The 26,865-nt window shown below is 47.5% G+C and overlaps 1 protein-coding gene across 1 annotated transcript in view; it reads left to right on the forward strand.

The window, feature by feature from the left end:
- The window catches only part of LATS2 (large tumor suppressor kinase 2), a 94,528-nt gene that overhangs the window by 64,659 nt on the left and 3,004 nt on the right, over positions 1-26,865 (forward strand). The window contains 6 exon segments of the mRNA XM_017548176.2: positions 10,635-10,767; positions 12,220-13,510; positions 13,512-13,635; positions 17,816-18,398; positions 19,946-20,128; positions 22,106-22,212. Coding sequence (XP_017403665.1) covers positions 10,635-10,767; positions 12,220-13,510; positions 13,512-13,635; positions 17,816-18,398; positions 19,946-20,128; positions 22,106-22,212 — 2,421 coding nt within the window.

Consider the following 26,865-nt stretch of genomic DNA (forward strand, 5'->3'; position numbering starts at 1 on the left):
TTGGCCAGGCTGGTCTCAAACTCCCAACCTCGTAATCCACCCAGCTTGGCCTTCCAAACTGCCGGGATTACAGGCATAAGCCACTGCACCTGGCCAGAAAATTTAACTTTTCAGAAAACTTTATGATATTAGCAGCAATTGAGTCTATTTGGACAAAAGCTGAGGAGACCAAACCATTCAAAATTTAAATTCTTAAAGAATTTAAATGTAAAGAATTTAAGTTTTGAATGGTTTGGTCTCCTCAGCTTTTGTCCAAATAGACTCAATTGCTACTAATATCATAAAGGTGTATGGGATTACAGGCCAGGTGCAGTGGCTCATGCTTGTAATCCCAGTACTTTGGGAGGCTGAGGTAGGGAGGATTGCTTGAGCCAGGAGTTTGAGACCAGTCTGAGCAATATAGTGAGATGCTGTATCTGAAAATAAAAAAGAAATTAAAGAATAAAGTTAGCCAGGTATGGTTGCCTGCACCTGTAATTATAGCTTCTTGGGAGGCCAAGGTAGGAAGTTTGAGTCCAGGAGTTAGAGGCTGGATTGAGCTTTGATTCCACCACTGTACTTCAGCCTGGGTGATAAGAGCAAGACCCTGTCTCTAAAAAATAAATGACAAATTTTAAAAAGCTAGGCACCATGGCTCACTCCTGTAATACCAGCACTTTGGGAGGCTAAGGCAGGCAGATTGCTTGAGCTCAGGAGTTCCAGACCATCCTGGGCAACATGATGAAACCCCAACTCTACTAAAAAAATAACAAAAAATTAGCTGGGTGTGGTGGTGCACGCCCGTAGTCCCAGCTACTCTGTGGAGACTGAAGTGGGAGAATCACCTGAGCCTGGGAAGTCAAGGCTGCAGTGAGCTGTTTTCACACCACTGCACTCCAGCCTGGGCAATAAGAGTGAGACCCTGTCTCAGAAAAAAAAAGGTAATTAATTTTTAAAAAGATAATTAATTGTGGGCATATTTGTCCAGATTATACACAGCAGAGAACAAAGTAGAGTCAGTTATCATCAATTATCTACTGTTGTGTAACCAACCGTCCCAGAATTTTTAGTGACTTAAAAATAATGGCTTATTATTTCCTATGGCTCTGTGGGCTTGGCTACGCTCAGCTGGGCAGTTCTTCTGCTCTATGTGGTGTCTGCTGGGTTTCCATGTAGCTCATCCCAGTGGGAACTCAGCTGGGGCCGAACACCCAAGAGGGCTTCACTCATGGGTTGAAACCGTGGCACAGTTAACTGGATCTGTCTCCAGCCATGGTGGGATCTCAGGAGTGAAAATGGAAGCAGCCAGGTTTCTTGAGGGCAAGGCTCAGAATGGCACAGCAGCATTCCTGCTTCATTCCACTGACGGAGCAAATCACAGGCCAGCCAATATTCAAGGGGAAGGGAAGTAGATTCCACTCCGTATTGAGAGCTGCCGCCTGTATATACAGGGATGGGAGAAACTGTTAGTGCCCATTTTTTGGTAGCACTGTTAGGGACACATGAATAGAAATATAGGATCCAGGACCCCTGCAACTATGCACGGCGTGTGTGTGTGTGTGTGTGTGTGTGTGTGTGTGTACAGGGAATTTTTGGTATATTAAGTTTCTGTGGAATGTGCTTTACCTCTGTTCACCTATCTCAATTGTGACAAAAGTCTTATTTTAGCAAACATCCTTCAAAATCCTGGAATTTTACAGTTAAAAGAAACTTTGGGATTAGCTCGTATATTCTTATCTTGCCATTTTGTTGAGCACAATTGGGATCTGGAGAATTTTTGTGATCTGTCCACAATTATGCAGCTAGATAGTATAGGTAGTTTTGTTATCATGGAATTTGATATATGTGGAAGCATCTTATTGTCATGCTCTCTTTAGAAACCATTGGTCTTTCAACATAAAGTTAAGTCATACTTTAATTTTTTCCATGTTCTAGTCAAGCCCTTGTTCATAGCCATAACTGATTTGTATACATAGTTACTAAGAGACACAACATTTTATACAATCAGCATCTTTACATGTTGTTTATACTACTGAAAGTTGCCTATTTTGTTTACTGCTGCATACTCAGCATCTAGAGCAGTGGTAGATTTTTTTGAGTTGTAGTTGTAGAAAGTATTATTTCTGGCTATGGTAAGTATATTCTAGGGACTATAGTAATTAAAATTGTTGTTTAGTAATGGCCATGTGGCCTCTAACTCCCATCCCACACTTTCCTATTTGAGGGGCTGATATACCTAAATCTGACAGATAATCATTATGGAAATCAGTTTTTCAAAACTGAATTATTTCATCCTGAGGATAAATTTCAAGAAATAAAATTATTAAATCAGGGTACAAAAAATATAATAACTTTTGATACTAATAAATATCACCCTTGAATATTTTTGGTTTATACATGACCAAGAATAGTTTCACCAGCTCACTTATCTTTATAATTATTGATTTTATTTTGGTGCTAACAGTAGTTATAAAGTGCTCTTTATCAATGTTTCTTTTTTTGTTTGTTTGAGATGGAGACTTGCCCTGTTGCCAGTGCTGTAGTGCAGTGGTGTGATCTTGGCTTACTGCAACCTCCGCCTCCTAGGTTCAAGCGATTGTCCTTGCCTGAGCCTCCCAAGTAGCTGGGGCTATATAGGTGTGTGCTGCCACACCCAGCTAATTTTTTTTTTATTAAAAAAATTTTTTTTTGTATTTTTAGTAGAGATGGGGTTTCGTCACATTGTCCAGGCTGAAGGCCAGGTGCCCTGGCTCATGGCTGTATGTAATCATAGCATTTTAGGAGGCTGAGGTGGGAGGATGGCTTGAGCTCTGGAGTTTGAGACCAGCCTGGGTAAAAGTGAGAACCCATCTACAGAAAACTTTTTAAAAAAATTAGCCGAGCATGCTGGCTCCCACCTACAGGAGGCTGAAATGGGAGGATTGCTGAAGCCCAGCAGGGCCAAACTGCAGTGAGCCCTGATTGAGCCACTGCACTCCAGCCTGGGCAACAGAGCAAGACCCTGTCAAAAAAAGTCTGCTTGCTTCTGCAGCGCAGCAGGTATACTAAAACTGGAACAATACGGAGATTAGCATAGCCCTTAAAAATATACAAAACAAAAACAAAGCATTATGCCAAATTTCTTCTTCGTTCCTTTCCCATAAGTTACTTTTAAAAAGATGTATGTTTATACCTGTGTGCGAGGAGCAGGTGTCCTCCCTGCGTGTTTCTGGCATACCAAGGTGCAGGGGCCTACAGCACCACCAGCTACCGGAGGAGGTCGCTGCAGGGGCTGGAGCTTCTGCTGCATCCATGCTAGGTGACAGCTCATTTTCTTCTTGCTCACAAACTCCAAAGGCCACCTCTTCCATTTGCCCTCCACTTGTTTTCCAGCCACAGTTGGCTCGCATGCAGTGCATGCTGCACCTGCCCAAGGTCGCCAGGGCCACGCCTTGCGTGGACAGTGTCGCAGAGGGGCCCCAGTTCCGCGTGCACAAGATTGCCAGGGCTCCTGCCCCGCGTGGACAAGGTAGTGGACAAGGTCGCCAGCACCCCCGCCCTGCATGCACAAGGTTTCTGGGACCCCTGTCTCATGTGGACAAGGTTGTGGAAAAAGTCACCAAGGACCCCACCCTGCATGCACAAGGTCTCTGGGGCCCTGGCCTCACATGGACGAGGTCCTGGACAATGTCATGTCCCTGCTCCCCGTGTGCACAAGGTTGCTGCGGCCCCCACCCCGCATGGACAAGGTTACTGCGTGGACAGGCTTATGGTGCTCTGCCCCACCAGCCAAGGTTGTCGGCCCCGCCCTGCCTCGCCCAGCGAGGACAGGGTCTTGGGGCCCCACCTGCCCAAGATCGCTGGACATGGGAGGGGCACGCAGCGGTGGGACCTCTGGAGGACCTCTGGGCCCAGAGGGGCTTCATTCTTCCAGGCCCCTTTCCATGGTGGTGGGGTTATAACACTCTGGAAATTCCAGCTCCTCGGCTCCTATGTCCTGGTCAAAAAATCTAGGGATTTGGGTCAGAGGTTCTTTTGAAGACCAGCCCGCCCGCAATCCTCCAAGGAAGCTTAGGATCTTGCCAGAGACAAGGCAGCCTCCCCTCCCAGCCAACTCTTCCCTTTCTCCCCATCATCCTTTGTTTTTTCTTAATTTAATTTAATTATTTATTTATTTATTTTTTGAGACAGGCTCTCTTGCTCTGTCCCCCAGGCTGGAGTACAGTGGCATGATCTCAGCTACTGCAGCCTCTGCCTCCCAGGTTCAAGTGTTTCTTCTGCCTCAGCCTCCTGAGTAGCAAGAACTACAGGCACCCACCACCATGCCCAGCTAATTTTCTTACTTTTTACAGAGATGGGGGGGTCTTGCCCAGGCTGGTCTTGAACTCCTGGCCTCAAGCAATCCTGCCTTGGCCTCCCCAAAGCACTGGGATTACAGGCATGAGCTACATACGACTGAAGTGGAAGTTACCAGAGGAAGCCTGAGAGACAGGCAGACACAGACAGACAGAAGGCCATGAAGACAGGACGGGGCCAGAGCACTTCATTTCTGCTTTTTCAGCCAAACCTCATAGCTGGAATGTTAAAACTTTAGGATATGGTTTTGCTAAGGCTTGAAAAATGTTTCCTTACCAGGAAGGGCTGAGGGGAAGGATCTTCATAGGAAATTCCTTCCCTCATACATAATTGTCACTGCATTTAAATTACTCGCATTCACAGGGCAATGCACGTGAAATACTTCTGCTGCTTAGGCATCGCGAGCCCAGCTCCTACCTTGCTAAGAGCTAGTGGTAGATGGAAGGAATGTCTTCTGGTTCCCACCCATCCTTGTAGGCCCTGTGCCTACTAGAGGGGGACCATGCCAGAAGAGCAGAGCGTGTGTCAGGAGCCCGTGCTGGTCTGCCTGGCAGCTGGTCAGTGGCTGGAGAGCTGGGTGAGGCCAGCTTCCCCAAGGGACAGCAGAGGGGATCATAATGGTGTACCTGCAACAGAGGCCTGGACCATCCAATGGGGAGCCTTGGAGCTGGGATGCGGTCCTTGAAATTGAGAGGAACTGCCTCAAGATCCTGGCAGAGCCCGAGGTGCCCCACACCTCAGCCACCTCGATGTTTTGTTACATGCCTGTTTTGCAGTCCTTTCCACATCACACAGCATGTGGGCAAATCTCACATTTCCAGGGTTCATAGTGTTAGATTCAGTTATAAGTGAACACCAATTTGTTGACAAAATGTAAGAGGAGAAATATCTTGGGAAAGATACCTAAGGTACAGATGTTCAAAACTGCTTTATTAATATGTAATTCACACACCTGAAGTGGAGTTTTACAAGAGCTGTCAGTAGCAGCAGTAAACCAGTGAAGTTTGAAACCTCGGTTTTTCTTGCCCTTTTTTATCCCTCCCCAGTCTCTCTGTTTTAGCCATGAGGCAGAAAACCTGTGGAGGAGCTCTGCTTTAATGGAGTGGGAAGAATTCCTTCTATCTGGTCCAGGACCACCACCCCAAGCTGAGGACAGCCCACTGCAGTGCATGTCACTGCTGTCCAGAAGAGATGAGGCTGCCAGGCCCCCAGGGTATCCTTGATGCAGTAGTATTTAGCCCTACTAGCTTCTGTTCTGCCGCAAGTCTGACAAAAGAATTTTTCATTTGTGTTTATGAATCTGCAAGAACTACCCACAGGGTAGCAGATAAGGGCTCTAGGTAAGAACCACTGTGGCTCCCCAAACTGTGAGGCATAGAGTTTATGCCACGTTAGGTTTTGCTGAATTTGATGTGGATTGTGAATAATAGTATCAGTTCTCCCTTCAAAGTATCCCAAATCTTCTACCAAGCCAGGTGCAGTGACTCACACCTATAATCCCAGCACCTTGGGAGGCTGAGGCAGGTGGATCACCTGAGGTCAGGAATTCGAGACCAGGCTGGCCAACATGGCAAAACCCCATCTCTACTAAAAATACAAAATTTAGCCAGGTACGGTGGTGCATGCTTATAATCCCAGCTATTCGGCAAGCTGAGGCAGGAGAATTGCTTGAACCCGGGAGATGAAGGTTTCAGTGAGCCAAGATCATGCCACTGTACTCTAGCCTTGGGGACAGAATGAGACTGTCTCAGAAAAAACATAAACAAAAAAAGAATCTTCTACTACTCTAATGTAGGTAGAAAAAAAATTCTTCCAGACGACGTGAGATGTGAAAGAAATCTCAAAATCAAGATGCTTACGAGGTTGGGAGGACTGAGAGTGCAGCTGAGTTAGAAGCAGAAGATGGGGTTTTACACACATTGAGCATCCTACTATTGCAGCAGGTGGCATGGAGTGGTCACTAATGAAGCAAGTGTTGAATGCCACAGGTATCTTCTGCCAAATCTGGTGCTAATATGATGGCTTCAACTCCAGCACTGATATCTGTCTAGAAGAGAAGGCTCCATTTATGGTAACCAAGTTCAATGGATTAGCATCTTTTTTTCTATGAGACATTAAACAATCCTAAATTAAACTTTCTTGAGTGTTTTAGGAGAAAAATTTAGTGTATAGGATTTTCTTGTTGCATGTGGCTAGGTGACACAAAGTCATCAAAGTCTTGTTAGCCTGCCACATGACTCTGTAAATAATTAGTAATTGGTAAATAGGGCATGACACACACATTCAAATGCATTAAGATTTTGTGAGCTTCTGTAGAAGAGGCTCTCCTGAAGAATGGCACATGTGCAAACTAGATAATGATGTAAAACTTGGAAGTTGCTGCTGCTGTTAATGTTGATTTGAAATTCCCTTTAGCCTGTGCCTCAGTGCATCTCTGCTGCGTGCCTTATCTCCATCTTCCACACAGCAGGACAGCCTGCCCAGTGGAACAGGTAGTGTCTTCTCACACTCCCTGCTTGTAGCTCTGTCTTCCTTTCCTCTATCCTATGTCAGTCTAATTTAGTCACTCAGTCATTCATTGAACAAATACCTGCGATCACTTTCTACACACTAGATACCAGAACACATACCTGAGCTGTCCTTGCCTTCAGTTGACTTGCAGCTTCACCCTTGCGTGGGGGCAGGGCTGCCCAGCCTTTCCATGTCTTGGCATGCATAGACGTGGCCAATGTTTCCACGGCAGCCTGAGGTAAGCTGCGCGAGATTGGAGGTGTCGGTTGAGGCTTAGTGAAAAGAACTCATTACACTTCTTTCTATAGTTATTATAAGAAGAATACGCAGTAAAACATTAGAGTCATTAAATGTCAAACCTGCACAAAATCTACAATTACAGTTTTTACGTTTTTTCCCAGAAACACATAAGATACCTTTGTGAACTGTAACAGCTAACCCTTAAATGATGCTGATGCCGAAACGTGACATTATCTCCTTTAGTCCCAAGAGCGACCTGTTAGCCTTATTTCCCAGATGAGAGAGTAGGGAAATCACTTGCTGAAGGTTCCACAGCTGCTAAGTGGCAGAGGGGAGGGGTGAACCCAGGCCCGTGGCCTCCGTCTCTGCTCCCTGGACCACTGTGCCATCCTGCCATCTTTTGGAATAGCCACCTACAATTCTAGATAAGGACTCTTAAAAGGCAATCTCTGTACATTCTTTTTTAAAAAAAATATTTTATTTTTTATTTTTTTTCTTTTTTGAGACACAGTCTTATTTTGTTGCCCAGCCTGCCCTACTTCCTGGGCTCAAGCAATCCTCCTGCCTCAGCCTCTTGAGTAGCTGGGAGTACAGGCATGTGCCACCAATGCTCAGCTACTTTTTTGTAGAGATGGGGTCTCGCTGTGTTGCCCAGGCTGGTCTCAAACTCCTGGGCTCAAGCAGTCTTCCTGCCTCAATCTCCCAAAGTGCTGGGATTACAGGCGTGAGCCACCACATCCAGCTTGGCCTCCATACATTCTTAGGAAGTGGCCAAGCTCCTAGGCCGGCTTCAGCTGCATCTCCTTGACACACTCCTCCCGCCTCCTGGCTCTGACCTCTTGCCATTCCCCAGACTGTGTGCTTGTCTTCACTCGGTGACTCTGCATGTACTTTGTATATTTCTGATGGATTTAGAAGAGGTCGTATACTTCTGATGGATTTAGAAGTGGGTTCCCATTTCCTTCGGCGTTTAAAACGTAGCTCTATGTATATGTACAGTAGCATCTTCTGAGAGTTAATGTATTTCTTGTTAAAGAAGCGTTGATGGACAGATAACAAGGGCAAGCCTCAGTCAACATGGGTTATTTGAAGGGTTTATTTATAAACAAGCTGGCTCATGAGTGTGGCTCACTTTCATGACTTGAAACTCGCCTCTGAACATGAGTCTTCACTTGTGGTCTCCTTGCGGAGTTTTCTTAGTTGAGTTCCTAGATTTGAAGCACAATAAACATGCACATCTTGAGTAGTGGGTGCTTTGTAAATGGGGAGAGAGTTTGAGAACATCCACATCAACCTAGCCTGTCCTGGAGGTGTCCCTTCCTTGGCAGTCAGCAGGTACTGGGTTAATGAGCACAGGCTGGTGATTCACCCTGCAGGAGACAGAGCGTTGGTCACGTTTCAGACAAAGCAATTGAACGGTTAGTGCTAATGGAAAGGCTTGCGGTTAGAGTTGGCCCTAATTGGCACATTTTTTTAATGGTCGCCAAAAGCTCCAGGATGATCCCACAAAGATGTGGTCTTATATCGTGTCTTCCTCCAAGCTGTTGAGTCTTCGCAGACGTGATCTCATCGCATAGCACAGCTGTGAAGTAGGCAGTGGGAGTCTTATCTCCCGTCCCAGGTGAGGCCAGGAAGCGTTTCCCTTCTGAACCACTGCTGTCTGCTCTCTGCGGCTCTTCCAGGTTGTAAACATTCGCCCTTTCTGGCAGTCCCAGCGCCACTTCAACAAACAGCTCTGTTCTTATTACCATTTTCCAGTCCGTCACTTCATGTCCCTCCACTGTGACGTGGCCTGCCCATGTGGCAGCACCTCCCCAGGCCTTCCACCACGTGTTCCTGTGCAGCCCCTTCCTTGTCCCTGCCATCTTGCTATGCCCACACCCTCATTGCTAAGAACATAGGCATAGTTTACAGCCAGCGTTTTCTATCCTGCCACTCTGCTGTCATATGGCCAGGACTGGAAAGCTTGATTTACTATTAGTCCATCACATATGGATAGTAAGTGCTTAATTTCTTCTAGGCATTGTGTTAAGTGGGCAGATACAGGCATAAGTAACATGGTTTCCGGTCCTGCCAGGTTCTTCTCGTCCTAAGGGAACCACAGACACACAGCTGAGTGTGATTCGGGTCATGGGCACCAGGATGCCCCGTCCAGAGGAAGGGAACACTCAGTGCTGCGTCTCTCTCTGCAGACTGGCCCTGTGACCAGGGCCAGGGTTCATGCCGCAGAGTAGCCCTGCACGGTCTCCCCCACTACCCCTGGGTGTTTCTACATCTCCACCCCTTTCTTGTCTGCTGTCTGGGTAACTGTGGGCTCCTTTCCAGGGCTCCCCATTGTGCATTTTCAGTTTCCTCCTGCCAAAGCCCTTTTTGTGGCCTTTGCCTGCTTCGCCCTTGTCCCAGAGCCAGCCTCAATGGTGTTCTTTTCTCTCTGCTCACCCTCCCTGTTTGCCTACGGCTCTTTCTGTCCTGAAAGATGAAGGGGGCATCGTTGTCAGAGCTTCACAGCCCCACTCCCCTGGGCTGCATCTCTTCTGCACCCTCCTGCCTGTTCTGTCTCCCCCACCTGAGTGCCTCCAGCTCTGCACCTTCAAGTGTCCCTAGCCTGACCTGCTGACACCACAAGTCTCTGTTTGAAAGCTTCCTTGACTGCCTGCAGACAGGAACAAAACCCTGGAGAGCCTGGCCCCATCATGTGGGTCCCTCTCCACATCTCTTCCACCCTCGTGTGCTGCTGCTATGAGCCCATCTTTCCCCAGGCTTCTGCTCTGGCTGTCCCATCTGCCAGGAATGCCTTTTCTCTCCAGGGCTCTCCACCTGCCTAAAGTCTGGCACAGCTTAGCCATGCCGCCCTAACCTTCCACCTCGTCCTTCGGGTGGAAGGGGGCTTTCTCCTCTGGCCCTCATCCATTTTACTTGCCCTCTCCGGTGGTGGCCACCAGCCTCTGTCTTGTGTTCATCCCACAAGCAGTTTGAGGGACCTGTCCTGTGTGGGCATGGCTCCATGGACTCCTGTTGTGTCTGTCTTTTCTTTCTTGTACAAGTCAGATCTCTAAGGGGCAGTCCTCTGCTGCTGTAGCCAGCACAGGGCATTGTAAACAGTAGGCATGTAATATATGACTCTTGGGCAGCTGCACCCTCTCCTTGGGGACAGGTTTCCTCATCCCAAAGTTAGCCTGGGGGTGAGCTGAGGTTAAAGCCAGGTTCCCTGACTCCCACAGTTCTTCCCCTTAAACGTTTCTAGTTTTAGGTTCATCCTGAACTCACCAGTCCAACCACAAAATTTTTTTAAGGAGAAGCAGAATTGAAATCTCTGCCCATCATCAAAATTCCCATATGTCCTTAACAGAAGGCCAGATAGTCTGTGGCGTGGCTTATGCTAGGCTTTTGTCATCAAGCACCTACAGGACACACAGCCACCTGCGCTCATTCCGAGGGTCTCCTATAGTGCTTCACAGGTTCTCAGCAGTGACAGAGGCAGTGTTGCAGCACAGACTGGGGACGGGAGTCCCTGGCAGCTTTGCTTTAGGATGACGTGCACTTACCTCTCCTTTGCTCTTCCCTCCCAGGAGATGGCTGGCCGAGCTCTCAAGCAAACTGGCAGCAGGAGCATCGAGGCCGCCCTGGAGTACATCAGCAAGATGGGCTACCTGGACCCAAGGAATGAGCAGATTGTGCGGGTCATTAAGCAGACCTCCCCAGGTGAGCCCAGGCCTGCAGCATGGTGGGCGAAGACCGTTTGTGGCTTCAGGACGCAAAACCATGTGCAGAGAGGTCTGACCTGGCCTGGCCAGAACCAGTTTCCTGGCACATTGCCTCGTTCTGGTAACAGGCAAGCTGAGTCTGCCCTGCGCTGAGAGCCAGGCCCTGGCAGGGGCAGCCCCAGGTGGTAGACCAGGGAATGCGCCCGGCACTTGCCCCAACCACCTCGTGTGAAATTACCTTGGCACTTCCTACCTAGGGAAAGGTGTGTGCTTGTTTTATGAACGATCAAAAAAGTCAGCAAAGTGGGAGTAAAAATGGTCTTTTCACTTTCTCTTGGGCCTGTGGAGGGATCTTTGACAAGGGTGGCTTCTTTCCTCAGTTCCAAAACACACCTGTCTCACATCATAGCCTCTGAGAGTGGCTGCTCGACAGCAGGCAGCATGGCAGAGCTGGGCCCCCTCAGCATCCCTGTGAAGGGCCTGAGGCACCGCACCAAACCCCTGCTTTTCATTGGCTATGGGTGAATGTTACTTCCCAGGATGGAGCACAGATTTCCCTCTGCACTTGCCTTTTGTATGTGTATTCACTGACGTCTTCTGAGCCCAGGGAAAACCAAGCCTTGGTGTGCCTGTGACCCCCGGTCAGTGCCAGGTTGTCAGGGCCTTCACTGCCAGGTATCGGGTGTGGTCTCCCTATAGGCAAGGCACAGCCTTTCCACCCTGTGGCGCTCTCTGCCAAGTGGAGCCAAGCGGAGCAATTGGCCTAAAGAAATGAAAGGAGGCTTCGTCCTTCCCTCTGGCGTCGGTTTCAGAGGAGGTGTTCCAAATGGAAGTCAGGATTAAGGCAGCAGCAGATGAAATCAATTTGGATATTTGTAGAGGGGTTTTGTGTGGTTTTTAGTGTTGTGTATATGTCGCTTTAATACAGACCCCCCCAAAAACCTAGAAAACGTTTTAATTTGGAAAAGAGGCAAAAGAAAAGTGGAGCAGCCACTGCACAGTGGATACAGTCCTGCCCTCTGTGTGAGGGGGCAGCACTTTGGGAACGGTGTGGTGGTAAACTCAGCCTCCCACAATTTGGGCATGATATGGTTTGGAAAACAAAGTTGGCACTGTGCAGCTCCCTAGCCTGACAGGAGAGTGGTCCTGGAGCAGTCCCCAGGGGTTAAGGATGCGCCTCAGGACTGGGATGCTGTCTTCTCTTCTGTCCTTGGCCCCCCTGCATGCCCTCTGACCTCCAGCCTGCCCCCACTCCCCTAACACATTAGGGTGACTGGCAGGGCACAGGGGAGCCCAGTGACCCTGTGCTGGGCAGAATGCAGCACATCAGGGCCCAGGGTTCAAGACCCCCAGCCCCGAGGGCAGCACTAGAGTGGGGACCAGCCTGAAGGTGCCAGAATCCACTGATCACACCCACTCTGATGCTGTCTTCCCATTTTTTCCACTGCAGGAAAGGGGCTCGTGCCAACCCCTGTGACACGGAGGCCCAGCTTCGAAGGAACCCGCGATTCTTTTGCGTCCTATCACCAGCTGAGCGGTGGCGCCCCCTATGAGGGCCCGAGCTTCGGCGCCGACGGCCCCGCGGCACTGGAGGAGGTGCCGCGGCCGTATGTGGACTACCTCTTCCCCGGAGTCGGCCCCCATGGGCCCGGCCACCAGCAACAGCACCAGCACTCGCCCAAGGGCTACGGCGCCAGCGTGGAGGCAGCAGGGGCGCACTTCCCGCTGCAGGGCGCGCACTACGGCCGGCCGCACCTGCTGGTGCCCGGGGAACCCCTGGGCTACGGCGTGCAGCGTAGCCCCTCCTTCCAGAGCAAGACGCTGCCGGACACTGGGGGCTATGCCAGCCTTCCCGCCAAGGCCCAGGGGGTCCCGCCTGGCACCAGCCTCGCTTTCCCGCCCCCCGCCTCCGGGATCTACGTGACACACCCACACCACAAGCAGGCCGGCCCAGCGGCCCACCAGCTGCATTTGCTGGGCTCCCGCAGCCAGGTGTTCACCAGCGACAGCCCCCCTCAGAGCCTGCTCACCCCCTCGCGGAACAGCCTCAATGTGGACCTGTATGAATTGGGCAGCACCCCCGTCCAGCAGTGGCCGGCCGCCACCCTGGCCCGCCGGGACTCCCTGCAGAAGCAGGGCCTGGAGGCGCCGCCGCGCGCGCACGTGACCTTCCGGCCCGACTGCCCAGTGCCCAGCAGGACCAACTCCTTCAACAGCCACCAGCCACGGCCGGGCGCTCCTGGCAAGGCTGAGCCCTCCCTTCCCGCCTCTAACACCGTGACGGCTGTCACAGCCGCACACATCCTGCACCCGGTGAAGAGCGTGCGTGTGCTGAGGCCCGAGCCGCAGACGGCTGTGGGGCCCTCGCATCCCGCCTGGGTGCCCGCGCCTGCGCCTGCCCCGGCCCCGGCCCCGGCCCCGGCCCCGGCCCCGGAGGGCCTCGACGCCAAGGAGGAGCACGCCCTGACGCTGGGCGGCGCGGGCGCCTACCCGTTGGACGTGGAGTACGGAGGCCCAGACCGGAGGTGCCCGCCGCCGCCCTATCCGAAGCACCTGCTGCTGCGCAGCAAGTCTGAGCAGTACGACCTGGACAGCCTGTGCGCGGGCGTGGAGCAGAGCCTCCGTGGGGGCCCCAGCGAGCCCGACGGCGGCGACAAGAGCCGAAAAAGCGCCAAGGGGGACAAAGTCGGGAAGGATAAAAAGCAGATCCAGACCTCTCCCGTTCCAGTCCGCAAAAACAGCACGCATCAAGAGCTACTCGCCATACGCCTTTAAGTTCTTCATGGAGCAGCACGTGGAGAATGTCATCAAAACCTACCAGCAGAAGGTCAACCGGAGGCTGCAGCTGGAGCAAGAAATGGCCAAAGTAATTTCTCACTTCCTCTTACTGTTTGCTCCCAGCTCTTCCGTTTACTGGTAATAGAAAGCATGCACAATCCCTTTTCTGTTTGTACTGTATATCCCTTATCATCATCACAGCTAACAATGGGCGACAGTCTGGTTCTGGGGCCAGCAACTTGGAGAAGTTGCAAATGGTGTGATCTCCCTTTCCCTTTTCCCTTGACTCTTCAGAAGAATCATAGATAGCTGTGCATAATGTAGCCAGCCTAATGTAGTTAATCTACAATTACACTGTAGGTAAGTGAGCAAATTGAGTTTTAGGGCATGTCCTTAGGTAACAGAATTCATCATTGATTAATAATAGAACATTCTGAATGAGTAGAAACAAAGCTTGAGGTTTTATAAATTGATATTGTGGGATTTGGGAAGAAAAATATATCTAGTAGTGATCCATTCTTTTAAATGTTTAATTAGTAACTAATGATTTAAATATACCTTAGTTGACGCTAAAGTGCTGGAGAAGGTAATTATTAATGAAATTATGTAAATTAAAATGTAACAAATTTAAATCACACAGAGCCAATAATTCCAAAGCCTAAAAACCAGATTTGTGTTCTTTCCAATGTCCCATATTCATTGACTTTTTAAAGATATATCTTTCATTTATACATGTTTATTTTTTATTTATACATAGTATTTGTATCTTTGTGGGGTACATGCGATATTTTGTTACCTGCATAGGATATGTAATGATCAAGGCAAGGTATTTAGGGTATCCATTGCCCTGGTGTATTTATCATTTCTGTGTTGGAAACATTTTGAGTTCTCTCTTCTAGCTATTGAAATATACAATACATTTTTACAAACCATAGTCACGTGTTCTTAATATCCAGCTGTATGTTTGCACCAGTTACCCTCCCATCTCCCCTCAACACACACACCTTTCCCACATATGGTAACTGTCATTCTACTCTCTACCTCCATGAGATCAACTCTCTTAGCTCCCACATATCAGTAAAAATGTGTGGTGTTCTTTTTTTTTTTTTTTAATGGCACAATATGTGACATTTGGATAGCAACATGTGGTGTTCTTACAGAACTTTCTGTTCCTAGCCTTTTTTACTGAACATAATGACCTCCAGTTCCATTCATGTTGCCGCAAGTGACAGGATTTCATTCTTTTTTATGGCTAAATAGCATCCCATGGTGCACATAGCCCACATTTTCTTTATCCATTCATCTGTTGATGGACATTTAAGTTGATTCCATATTTTTGCCGTTGTGAATAGTGCTCCAGTAAACATGGGGTGCAGGTATCCCTTTGATAATGCTGATTTCCTTTTCTTTAGATAAATGCCCAGTAGTGGCTGGGCGCAGTGACTCACGCCTGTAATCCCAGCACTTTGGGAGCCTGAGGGGCAGATCACCTGAGGTCAGAAGTTCGAGAACAGCCTGACCAATATGATGAAACCCCATCTCTACTAAAAATACAAAGATCAGCCTGGCATGGTGGCCTGCACCTATAATCCCAGCTACTCGGGAGGCTGAGACAGGATAATCGCTTGAACCCAGGAGGCTGAGGTTGCAGTGAGCTGAGATTGTGCCACTGCACTCCAGCCTGGGCAACAAGAGTGAAACTCCTTCTCAAAAAAAAAAATAAAATAAAATAAAATAAATACCCAGTAGTGAGATTGGCAGATTTTATGATAATTCTATTTTTAGTTTATTGATAAGTCCACCAGCATCTTTTTTTTCTCCTTCTTTTTGGTAATAGTCATTCTAACTGGGGAGAAATTATCTCATTATGCTTTTGATTTGCATTTCCCTGATGGTTAGTGGAGCATCTTTCCATGTACCTCTTAGCCATTTGTGTGTCTTATTTTGACAAGTGTCTATTCAGGTCATTTTCTCACTTTTTTTTTTTTTTTAAATTAAGACAGTCTCCCTCTGTTGCCCAAGCTGGAGGGCAGTGGTGCCACATCCGCTCAGTGCAACCTCTGCCTCCTGGGTTCAAGCAATTCTCCTGCAGAGCTGGGACTACAGGCATGCAACACCATGGTCAGCTAATTTTTATATTTTTAGTAGAGAGGGGGTTTCACCATGTTGGGTTGGCTGCTCTCAAACTCCTGACCTCAAGTGATCCGCCCACCTGCCTCAGCCTCCCAAAGTGCTGGGATTACAAGCGTGAGCCACTGTTCCTGGCCTTTTGGCTCACTTTTTAATGGGATTATTTGGTATTTTTTTGCTGTTGAGTTGAGTTCCTTGTATATTCTGAATAGTAGTCTTTTGTCAGATGAATAGTTTGTGAATATTTTCTCCTGTTCAACAAAGGTATCCTCTTTACTCTGTTGTTTCCTTTGCTCTACAGAAGCTTTTTAGCTTAATATAGTCCTGTGTGTCTATTTTTGGGTTTTTTTGCCTGTGCTTTTGAAATTTTAGCAATAAAATCTTTGCTAAGACCAGTGTCATGGGATTTCATAGTTTCATAGCCTCTGGTCTTATTTCTAGGTCTTTAATCTATTTTAAGTTGATTTGCCTATATGGTGAGAGATTGGGGTCTAGTTTCATTCTTCTGCATATGGATAATCTAGTTTTCCCAGCATGTATTGAAGAGGGTGTCTTTTCCTCAATGTACATTCTTGGCACTTCTACAAAACTCAGGTGGCTGTAAATACATGGACTTATTTCTGGGTTCTCTGTTCTGTTCCATGGGTCTTTGTGTCTGTTTTCATAACAATACCATGCAGTTTTGGTTACTCTAGGCTTATAATATATTTTGAAGTCAGGTAACAACTTTGTTCTTTTTGCCTAGGATTGCTTGACTATTTGGGCTCCCTGTGTATTGTTTTTTCTATTAATGTGAAAAATGTCATTGGCATTTTGATAGGGATTGCATTTAATTGGTAGATTGCTCTGGGTAATATGGTCATTTTAACAATATTAAATCTTTCTATCAGTGAATATGGAATCTCTTTTCATTTGTTTGTGTCCTCTTCAGTTTCTTTCATCAGTGTTTTGTAGTTCTCCTTGTAGAGCTCTTTCACTTTTTGGTTAAATTTACTCCTAGATTTTTTTATAGCTATCGTAAATGAGATTTATTATTAGTGTACAGACATCCAGATATCCATAGGCAGAAGAATGCGACTAGACCCTATCTCTCCCCACATACAAGTCCATCGAATGTATGCTCCTGATTTGTTATGCTGATCATCGGCTTTTCCTCCTGCTTTCCCATTTTCCCCGAGCTGCTGAAAGATTAGATGGCTCCTGGAGTTCTAGGAATGCTGTGGTCCCCTTTCCCACGGATTTTTGTTAATAGAAGTTTTCCTTCGTTTTTAGAGCCTAAAGTCTCCTAGAGAAAGAACTCTCTTTTTTGTCTTTTGATTCCAGATTCGTGTCTGTATATGGATATAAACAAAAAACAAAGCTGGCTGGGCAAGGTGGCTCATGCCTGTAATCCTCACATTTTGGAAGGCCAAGGTCAGGGGACCACCTAAGGTCAGGAATTTGAGACCAGCCTGGCCAACATGGTGAAACCCAATTTTGTATTTTTCGTCTGTACGAAAAATACAAAAATTAGGCCAGCCACAGTGGCTCACCCATGTAATCCCAGTTCTTTGGGAGGCTGAGGCAGGCGTATCTCAAGATCAGGAGTTCGAGACCAGCCAGCTAGCATGGTGAAACCCTGTCTGTAGTAAAGATACAAAAACTTAGCCAGGCATGGTGGTAGGCGCCTGTAATCCCAGCTACTCCAGAGACTGAGGCAGGAGAATCGCTTGAACCTGGGAGGCAGAGGTTGCAGTGAGCCAAGGTCACACTATTGCATTCCAGCCTGGGTGACGGAGAGACTCCATCTCAAAAAAAAAAAAAAATTAGCCGGGTGTGGTGGTGTGCGCATATATATAGTCCCAGCTACTTGGGAGGCTGAGACAGGCAAATCACCGGAACCTGGGAGGGAGAGAATGCAGTAAGCTAAGATTATGCCACTGCACTCCAGCCTGGGCAACAGAGTAAGACGCCATCTCGAAAACAAAACAAAACCAATCGTTACCTTTCTTTGTAGTACATGAGACCCATATTTCTCTGTTCGCCTTTCTATAAAATGAGTTTGTTTCCTGTCAGTTCCAGGACATCCCCGTCCCAGTCATTTGTTATCATGGGACTTCTCTAATATGAATCTTCCTTCTTCTTTGCCTTCTACACAGGCTGGACTCTGTGAAGCTGAGCAGGAACAGATGCGGAAGATCCTCTACCAGAAAGAGTCTAATTACAACAGGCTAAAGAGGGCCAAGATGGACAAGTCTATGTTTGTGAAAATCAAAACCCTGGGGATCGGAGCCTTTGGAGAAGTGTGCCTTGCTTGTAAGGTGGACACTCATGCGCTGTACGCCATGAAGACCCTGAGGAAGAAGGACGTCCTGAATCGTAATCAGGTGGCCCACGTCAAGGCCGAGAGGGACATCCTGGCTGAGGCAGACAACGAGTGGGTAGTGAAGCTCTACTACTCCTTCCAAGACAAAGACAGCCTGTACTTCGTGATGGACTACATCCCTGGCGGGGATATGATGAGCCTGCTGATCCGGATGGAGGTCTTCCCTGAGCACCTGGCCCGGTTCTACATCGCAGAGCTGACTTTGGCCATTGAGAGTGTCCACAAGATGGGCTTCATCCACCGGGACATCAAGCCTGACAACATTTTGATAGATCTGGATGGTCACATTAAACTCACAGATTTCGGCCTCTGCACTGGGTTCAGGTGGACTCACAATTCCAAATATTACCAGAAAGGTATTGTCTTAAGCGTGCCACATGCACTTCCTACATGTAGGTGTCACTAATCCATCGCAGGCAACTAAATTTCCCATGCTGATAGCTCCTAGTCATTTCGAAATTATCTGTCACTCCACTATTTTATAATTTGGTGTGACGTCCTTCCCTTCCCAAAGGAATAGTATGATATATGCATTTTTTTAAGTTAGTAGATTTCAGGTTTCCTTTTTTTGTTTTTTTTTGAGATAGAGTATCGCTCTTGTTGCCCAGGCTGGAGTGCAGTGGCACTATCTCGGCTCACTGCAACCTCCACCTCCTGGGTTCAAGTGATTCTCCTGCCTCAGCCTCCCAAGTAGCTGGGATTACAGGTATAGGCCACCATGCCAGGCTGATCTTTTTATTTTTAGTAGAGATGGTGTTTCTCCCATGTTGGTCGGGCTGTTCTCGAACTCCTGACCTCAGGTGATCTGCCCACCTCGGTCGCTGTGCCGGCCTACTGTATTTTTAAGACAATAGGCTACAAGGTGTCACAGAGCCTTTGTGGGAACCATCACCTGCCTCATTAAAGGAAGCCTTAAAAAATAAAACATTCAGCTGGGCCTGGTGGCTCACACCTATAATCCCAGAACTTTCATAGGCCGAGGCAGGCAGATCACCTGAGGTCGGGAGTTCAAGACTAGCTTGACCAACACAGAGAAACCCTGTCTGTACTAAAAATACAAAATTACCCAAGTGTGGAGGCGCATGCCTTAGGAGGCTGAGGCAGGAGAACTGCCTGAACCTGGAAGGCGGAGATTGCGGTGAGCCGAGATCATGCCATTGCCCTTCAGCCTGGGCAACAGGAGTGAAATGCTGTCTCAAATAAATACATACATACATACATACATACATACATGAAAAGATAAGATCCACAGCCTCCCAAGGAGTCCTCTTTTATAGCTAACCTGAATCTGTGTAGCGTTTATCATTTAACTTCATTTCCTGTAATTCTGCCATTTGGAAAAGCCAAAAACAGCTGGTCATTATCTTTGTGGCTCAGATTCTTGAAATATTTATTTGAATATCATCACTTAGTCTTTTTTTTTTTTCCTATCTCAAATCCAACTCTAAATCATTTACTTCACTCCTATTTTTTGGCATTGAAGTCACCTCTGTTCATGTTGTTTAAATCTTCCTAAGGTTTCCATGCTCTTTGTAAAATGTGTGTCAGGCAGATGTTACCTTTTGATTGTGGCCTGAGTGCTGGGGGTGCTGTCCCGGCAGCCCTTCCAGCCTTTCCTGCCTGCAGTTCCTCCCTGCCAGCTCAGCACGGTGCGTGGTTCCCTGTGATTCCTCGGCGTCGTTTCTGCCTCAGTGCCAGCGCTGACCTCACCACGTGTGTCTCTGAAGTAGGAACAGCAGGCCCCCTCTACAGAGCAGCTTGGGGGATTCTCTGTCCTGATGTGTCAGGAGCTAATTGGAATGACTTTTCTGTTTTAAGCTGTGGATTTGTTGAGGTATTGAAGAGTGAAAATTCACTTTATGTTTTGTTCTCTTCTTTCACCACCCCTGATTCCTGGGTGAAGGGAACCACGCCAGACAGGACAGCATGGAGCCCAGCGACCTCTGGGACGACGTGTCTAACTGTCGGTGTGGGGACAGGCTAAAGACCCTGGAGCAGAGGGCACGGAAGCAGCACCAGAGATGCCTGGCACATTCCCTCGTGGGGACCCCAAACTACATCGCGCCTGAGGTGCTCCTCCGCAAAGGTATGCGTGCCACAGCCAGCCACCCCATGGGAGGTCTCCTTCCCTACAGACTCGTGAGCCGAGTCTCCCAGCTCTAGCTTTCCAAGGGCCTAATGCTTCCAGTCATACTTTTGTCCTCATGGAAGCCTGAAAACTACTTATTTCCCCAACTTAAAAGCCACACTTCTGTCCTGGAAGTGCCCTTGCTTCAGGGGGTTGGAAGACATGCACCATTAGGCCAGTGTCCACTGACCCTAAGGCTCTATCTAGACCCAAGGGAATGATTCCAGCACTGATTTTCACCGTGAATGATGGAAACTACTCTGAGGGCCACAGGACCTCTGCTCAGTCTGCCCAGACCACACATTTCTGGGCTCTAGCTTTCAATTCTCCTGGCCCAGGCTCCTGGCTGAGTTGTGCTGTGTGCAGCTGGGTGCTCATGTGACAGCGTTTGAAGATCCTTTTCCTCTCATTCTCCCTGCTAGACCACAAGCAAAATTGGCAGGTACCAGTTGTATGAAATGTCTAGTGCTTATAAAATGTGTCTCCTGGATGGGTGTTCCATTCTGTCAAACACAGCATTGGTTCAGGACATGAGGAATCCTTCGTCATCCTGCATGGTCCACAGTGACGGTGGGGTGTTGACCTGATTCTGTGTAATTAATCCAGAGACAGGCGGCTTTGTTGTTTGAAGTCTTTGGAGCCAGCCAGACCCAGTTCAAGTCTGGTTTTCTTTGCTAGCTGTGGTAATCCAGTGCAAGTTACTTAACTACTCAGACCACAGACAGCAAAAATGACCTTGAGAGGCTGTGAATAACGCTGGTGCCCAGTGAAGGTCTACTTCCCCCTGCCACGTGCAGGATTCCCAAGGAACCATTGCTTGGGGTTTTTGCAGCCTCTGGTGCCAAACTCAGACAGGAAGGGATGGGACAGAGAGATAACAGAGGGGCCTGAGGGGGCTCCCCTGGCACATGCAGCCGCAGGCACCCCCAGACTGACCTGTTAACATCCCAGTTTACACTTAGCAAGGATTAGGTGACATCGAGATGAGCCTGGCTTGATGGGACATGAGGCTCTGAAGCAAAAGTGGGAGAAAATGAAAAGTAAATAAGCCTAGCCTCACCTCCCAGAGGCCAGCCCTGACCCAGCAGAGCTGGGATCCCAGTGAGGAAGGCCGGGCTCCATGGGGGCCTCGCACAGGGAGCGTGCTTGGCTTACTGTGAATTGTCCGGTGCTTTTCCCCACCTCCTCCCCATCTCCATATCCTTCAGCTTCATCCAAAACTGACTCAGAAGCCCCCCCAGAAAGCACCCCCTGGACCCTCACCTAACTATTTCCAGGTTATAGTACTTTATGTTTTTTGGTTTCTATTATTTTAATTGGTGCCTCTGTGTGTGATCTTTAAGAACATAAAATTCTGGCTAGTAACTAGTTGCTAACAATAAAAATAATGTTTCTAAATTAAAAAATATTTTCAGGTCAGGCATGTTGGCTCATGCCTATAATCCCAGCACTTTGGGAGGCCAAGGCAGGTAGATCATTTGAGGTCAGGAATTCGAGACCAGCCTGGCCAACATAGTGAAACCCTGTCTCTACTAAAAAATACAAAAATCAGCCGGGCGTGGTGGTGCTTGCCTGTAGTCCCAGCTACTCAGGAGGCTGAGGCAGGAGAATCGCCAGAACCCAGGAGGTGGAGACTGCAGTGAGCTGATATTGACCACTGCACTCCAGCCTGGGGACAGAGTGAGACTCCCTCTCAAAAAAAAAAAAAAAGAGAGTATTTTCTTATGACAGTGATTAAAAGTATGAAAACATAAGTGGATAAGTGGTCATGGCTGCCACCCAGCCACCCATTCGCATAGCTCCATCTTCCACACAGTGCGATGCTTCAGTGCACTTTCCCACTTAACAGGAAATCCATATGTTCAGCATCTTATGAAAGTCACCTCAGCGGAGAATTTGTGCCTGCCTAGGGATTGAGTGAACTTTGTCTTGCAGGGTACACTCAGCTCTGTGACTGGTGGAGTGTTGGAGTGATTCTCTTCGAGATGCTGGTGGGGCAACCGCCCTTTTTGGCACCCACTCCCACAGAAACCCAGCTGAAGGTAATGTGAGAGGAATCGCGCATAGCAGACACCTGCTTTTCTTATGCACCCATGAATCTTTGGTCAGCATTTGCCCTCTTATTCTGAGTAGGGTAGGAATGGCGATTGTATATGATGGCATTTTTAAAACTAATCTTATTATTTTTTAGATTACCATTGTCAAATTTTCTATTTTGATAAGCAATGCTATGGAATTGGACCCTTTTTTTTTCTTCTTAGAGCCTCACTGTCACCCAGGCGAGAGGGAGTGCAGTGGCGCAATCTCAGCTCACTGCAACCTCCGCTTCCCTGGTTCAGGGGATTCTCCTGCTTCAGCCTTCCAAGTACCTGGAACTACAGACACCTATCACCATGCCTGACTAATTTTTTGTGGTTTTAGTAGAGACGGGGTTTCACGTTGTTAGCCTGGATGGTCTCGATCTCCTGACCTCGTGATCCACCCGCCTCGACCTCCCAGAGTGCTGGGATTACAGGCATGAGCCACCTCGCTCAGCCTTTTTTTATTTTTATTTTTTTGAGATGGAGTCTCGCTCTGTCATCATCGCCCAGTCTGGAGTGCGGTGGTGTGATGCTGCCTCACTGCAGCCTCCGCCTCCCAGGTTCAAGCAATTCTCGTGCCTTAGCCTTCTAAATAGCTGGGACTACAGGCGTGTGCCACCACGCCCGGTTAATTTTTGGATTTTTAATAGAAATGGGGTTTCACCACATTGGCCAGACTGGTCTTAAACTCCTGACCTCAGGTGATCCACCTGCCTTGGCCTCCCAAAGTGCTGGGATTGCAGACATGAGCCACTGCGCCTGGCCTGGACCCATTTTAATATCAGAAATTCTTTTAAAGCCTTGGCCATCTGCCGCCTTGTTATTTCCAGGCAAGAAAGTGAGGATCAGCAAAGGTGTGCTGCACTGTCTCCTGCACCTATGCCTGCCCTGCAGAGAACACACTAAACTCCAGGAACTCCACCCCTCAGCTACAAGGGTGTTGGGGTGCCAATCCCCCTGCACGGTCAAAAATCTGCATATAACTTTCAGCTCCCCAAAAACTACGATAGCCTGTTAACTGGAAGCCTTATCAGTAACAGTCAATGAACACATATTTTGTACGTTATATGTGTTAGATCCTGTATTTGTAAAATAAAGCAAGCTAGAGAAAAGAAAATGCTGATGTAATCCCACCACTTTGGGAGGCCAAGGTGGACAGATCACCTGAGGTCAGGAGTTTGAGACCAGCCTGGGCAACATGGCAAAACCCGTCTCTACCTAAAATACAAAAAATTAACCCGGCACGGTGGTGCATGCCTGTAATCCCAGCTGCTTGGGAGGCTGAAGCAGGAGAATCGCTTGAACCTGGAAGGCAGAGGTTGCAGTGAGCCGAAATTGTGCCACTGCCCTCTAGCCTGGGTGACAGAGTAAGACTCTGTCTTAAAAAAAAAAACATAAGAGAAAATAGGTTTACTATTTTCATAATTGAAAGTAGATCATCATAAAGGTCTCCATCTTTGTCTTCAGTGGTGTGGGCTGAGGAAGCAGAGGGGTTGGCCTTGTTGTCTCAGGGTGGCAAAGGTGGAAGAAAATTCGAGTGTATGTGACCCTCAGACAGTGTCGTTCAAGGGTCAGCTGTATATGTAAAGAAATGTTTGTTTATTTGGATATTATATCATTGTTTTTACAAACTGTCAGCTTTGTAGTCAGGCTACTTGTGCATATTTTTAGTATTCATTCGAAGTAGTTAAATAATTATTCTGTCAATCATTTGAGACCAAATTATTGGTTTTTAAATGACAGCCATTTGCTTTCAGAAATGAGTTACTAAGGATTGAATTGAGAATTGGAATTAAGAATCTGCAGTCTGGCTGGGTACAGTGGCTCACGCCTGTAATCCCAGCACTTTGGGAGGGCAAGGCGGGCAGATCACGAGGTCAGGAGTTTGAGACTAGCCTGAGCAACATGTTGAAACCCCGTCTTTACTAAAAATACAAGAATTAGCCTCGTGTGGTGGTGCGTGCCTGTAGTCCCAGCTACTCGGGAGGCTAAGGCAGGAGAATTGCTTGAATCTGGGAGGTGGAGGCTGCAGTGAGCCAAGATCGTGCCACTGCACTCCGGGAAAAGAAAAGAATCTGCAGTCTTCAGAGTGAGATGCTATCTCAAAAAAAAAAAAAAAAAGAGAGAGAAAAAAAAGAATCTCCAGTCTTCAGTGGACATATCAACTGACACACAATCCTAGGAGTTTTCACATTGCCTCATAGACATGACCACTAGGGATCCTAAATTAATAACTTTAGTTAGAAAAACCCTAAAGTAAGACTGGGCACTGCGGCTCATGCCAGTAATCCCTGCACCTTAGGAGGTCGAGGTGGGCAGATCACGAGGTCAGGAGATCAAGACCAGCCAGGCCAACGTAATAAATCTTCATCTTTACTGAAAATACTAAAAATTAGCCAGGCATGGCGGCAGGCAACTCAGAAGGCTGAGGCAGGAGAATCTCTTGAACCTGGGAGGCAGAGGTTGCAATGAGCCAAGATCGCACTACTACATTCCCGCCCAGGCGATAGTGCGAGACTCCATCTCAAAAGAAAGAAAAACCCTAAAGTAAGGCTTAGTTTCACCCTAGGAACAGTAAAGTGGAATCTGGCATTGTGTGCACCCTAATTGAATTGCAGAGCCACTCAGTAAATTGCCCACATGATGATAATTCAGATTTTTTATTCTGGTAAAATATACGTAACATAAAATTTAACCTTTTAATTATTTTTGAGTGTATGATTTAGTGGCATTAAGTATATTCACAGCACTGTGCAACCATCACCACTCTTTATTTCCAAATGTTTTAATCATCCCAAACCCATTAAACAGAAATTCCCCATTCCCCTTTCCAGCGCCTGCTCACCTCTCTTCTGCTTCCTATCTCTGTGAGTTTGGCTGTCTATGCTCAGGAATTCTTTTTTTTTAAGACAGGATTTTGCTGTGTATCTCAGGCTGTATTGCAATGGTGCAATCTGGGCTTACTGCAATCTTTGCCTCCTGGGTTCAAGTAATTCTCATGCCCAGCCTCCCCAGCAGCTGGGATTACAGGTGCCTGCCACGACACTGGCTAATTTTTGTATTTTAATAGAGATGGGGTTTCATCCTGTTGCTCAGGCTGGTCTCGAACTCCTGACCTCAAGTGATCCTCCCACCTTGGTCTCCCAAAGTGTTGGGATTACAGGCATGAGCCACTGTGCCCGGCCTCGGCACTTCTTGTAAGTGGAATCATGCGGTATTTGTCTTTTTGTGTCTAGTTTATTTCGCTTATCGTAAAGTCCTCAGGGTTCACGCATGTAGCTTCCTTTCTAAGGTGGAATAATATTCCACTATATGAGTCTCTGCTTCGGTTCTTTTGGATATAAACCAGAAAGTAGGATTGCTGGATTATATGGTTGTTCCGTGTTTAACTTTCTGAGGAACTGCCAAACTGTTTGCCATAGTGGCTGCACCATTTGACATTCCTACCAACAGTGGCCGAGTGTTCCAGTTTCCCTAAATCCTCAATAAGTATTTTCCTGTTTGTGTTTTTTTAAATAGTAGCCATCCTAGGAGATGTGAGGTGGTATCTCATTGTGGTTTTGAGTTGTATTTCCCTTGGGATTAATCATATTGAGCATATTTTCATGTCCTTACTGGTCATTTGTATTTCTTTGGAAATACCTCTTCAAGTTAATTACTCTTTTTAAATCAAGTTACATGGTTTTGTTATTGTGTTGAGTTGTAGGAGTTCTGTATGTACTCTGGATACTAACTCCTTTTCAGATACATGCTTTGAAACCTGTTCTCCCATTTTGTGGGTTGCCTGTTCACTGTCTATAATGACCTTTGATGCACAAAAGTTTTAAATTTTTATGAAGTCCAGTTTATTTTTTCTTTTATTCCCTGTGCTTTTGGTGGCATGTTCAAGAAATCAGTGCCAAACCCAATGTCATGAAGATTTCACTCTGTGTTTTCTTCTAGGAGCGCTACAGTTTTCAACAACTACTTAGGGGCCGGGCACAGTGGCTCACACCTGTAATCCCAGCACTTTGGGAGGCCTAGGTGAGCAGATCACAAGGTCAGGAGTTCGAGACCAGCCTGGCCAACATAGTGAAACCCCATCTCTACTAAAAATACAAAAAATTAGCCAGGCATGGTGGCAGATGTCTATAATCCCGGCTACTCTAGAAACTGAGGCAGGAGAATCGTTTGAACCCTGGAGGCAGAGTTTGCAGTGAGCTGGGATCATGCCACTGCACTCTAGCCTGGGTGACAGAGCGAGACTCCATCTCAAAAAAAAAAAAAAGAAAGAAAACAACTACTTAGGTTCAAACCAAGCCTCCCACCCACGCATACAGACAATCTACTGCTATGCCTTATCTACTGTCCCATCACCCCAGCTGGTAGCCAGTCAGGTTGGCCTTGTTTCCTCCTGATTCTAAGTGTAAACAGTAGAGAAGTCCCCTAGGATTTGTCTTCACAGTAGACACAGCTCTACAACAAGTGCTTTTTTTCTTTTTTTGAGACAGTGTCGCTCTGTTGCCAGGCTGGAGTGCAGTGGCGTGATCTCAGCTCACTGCAACCTCTGCCTCCCGGATTCAAGCGATCTCCTGCCTCAGCCTCCTGAGTAGCTGGACTACAGGTGCACACCAC

Source organism: Cebus imitator, unplaced genomic scaffold, assembly GCF_001604975.1.
Source record: "Cebus imitator isolate Cc_AM_T3 unplaced genomic scaffold, Cebus_imitator-1.0 Scaffold204, whole genome shotgun sequence".
Taxonomy (NCBI): Eukaryota; Metazoa; Chordata; class Mammalia; order Primates; family Cebidae; genus Cebus; species Cebus imitator.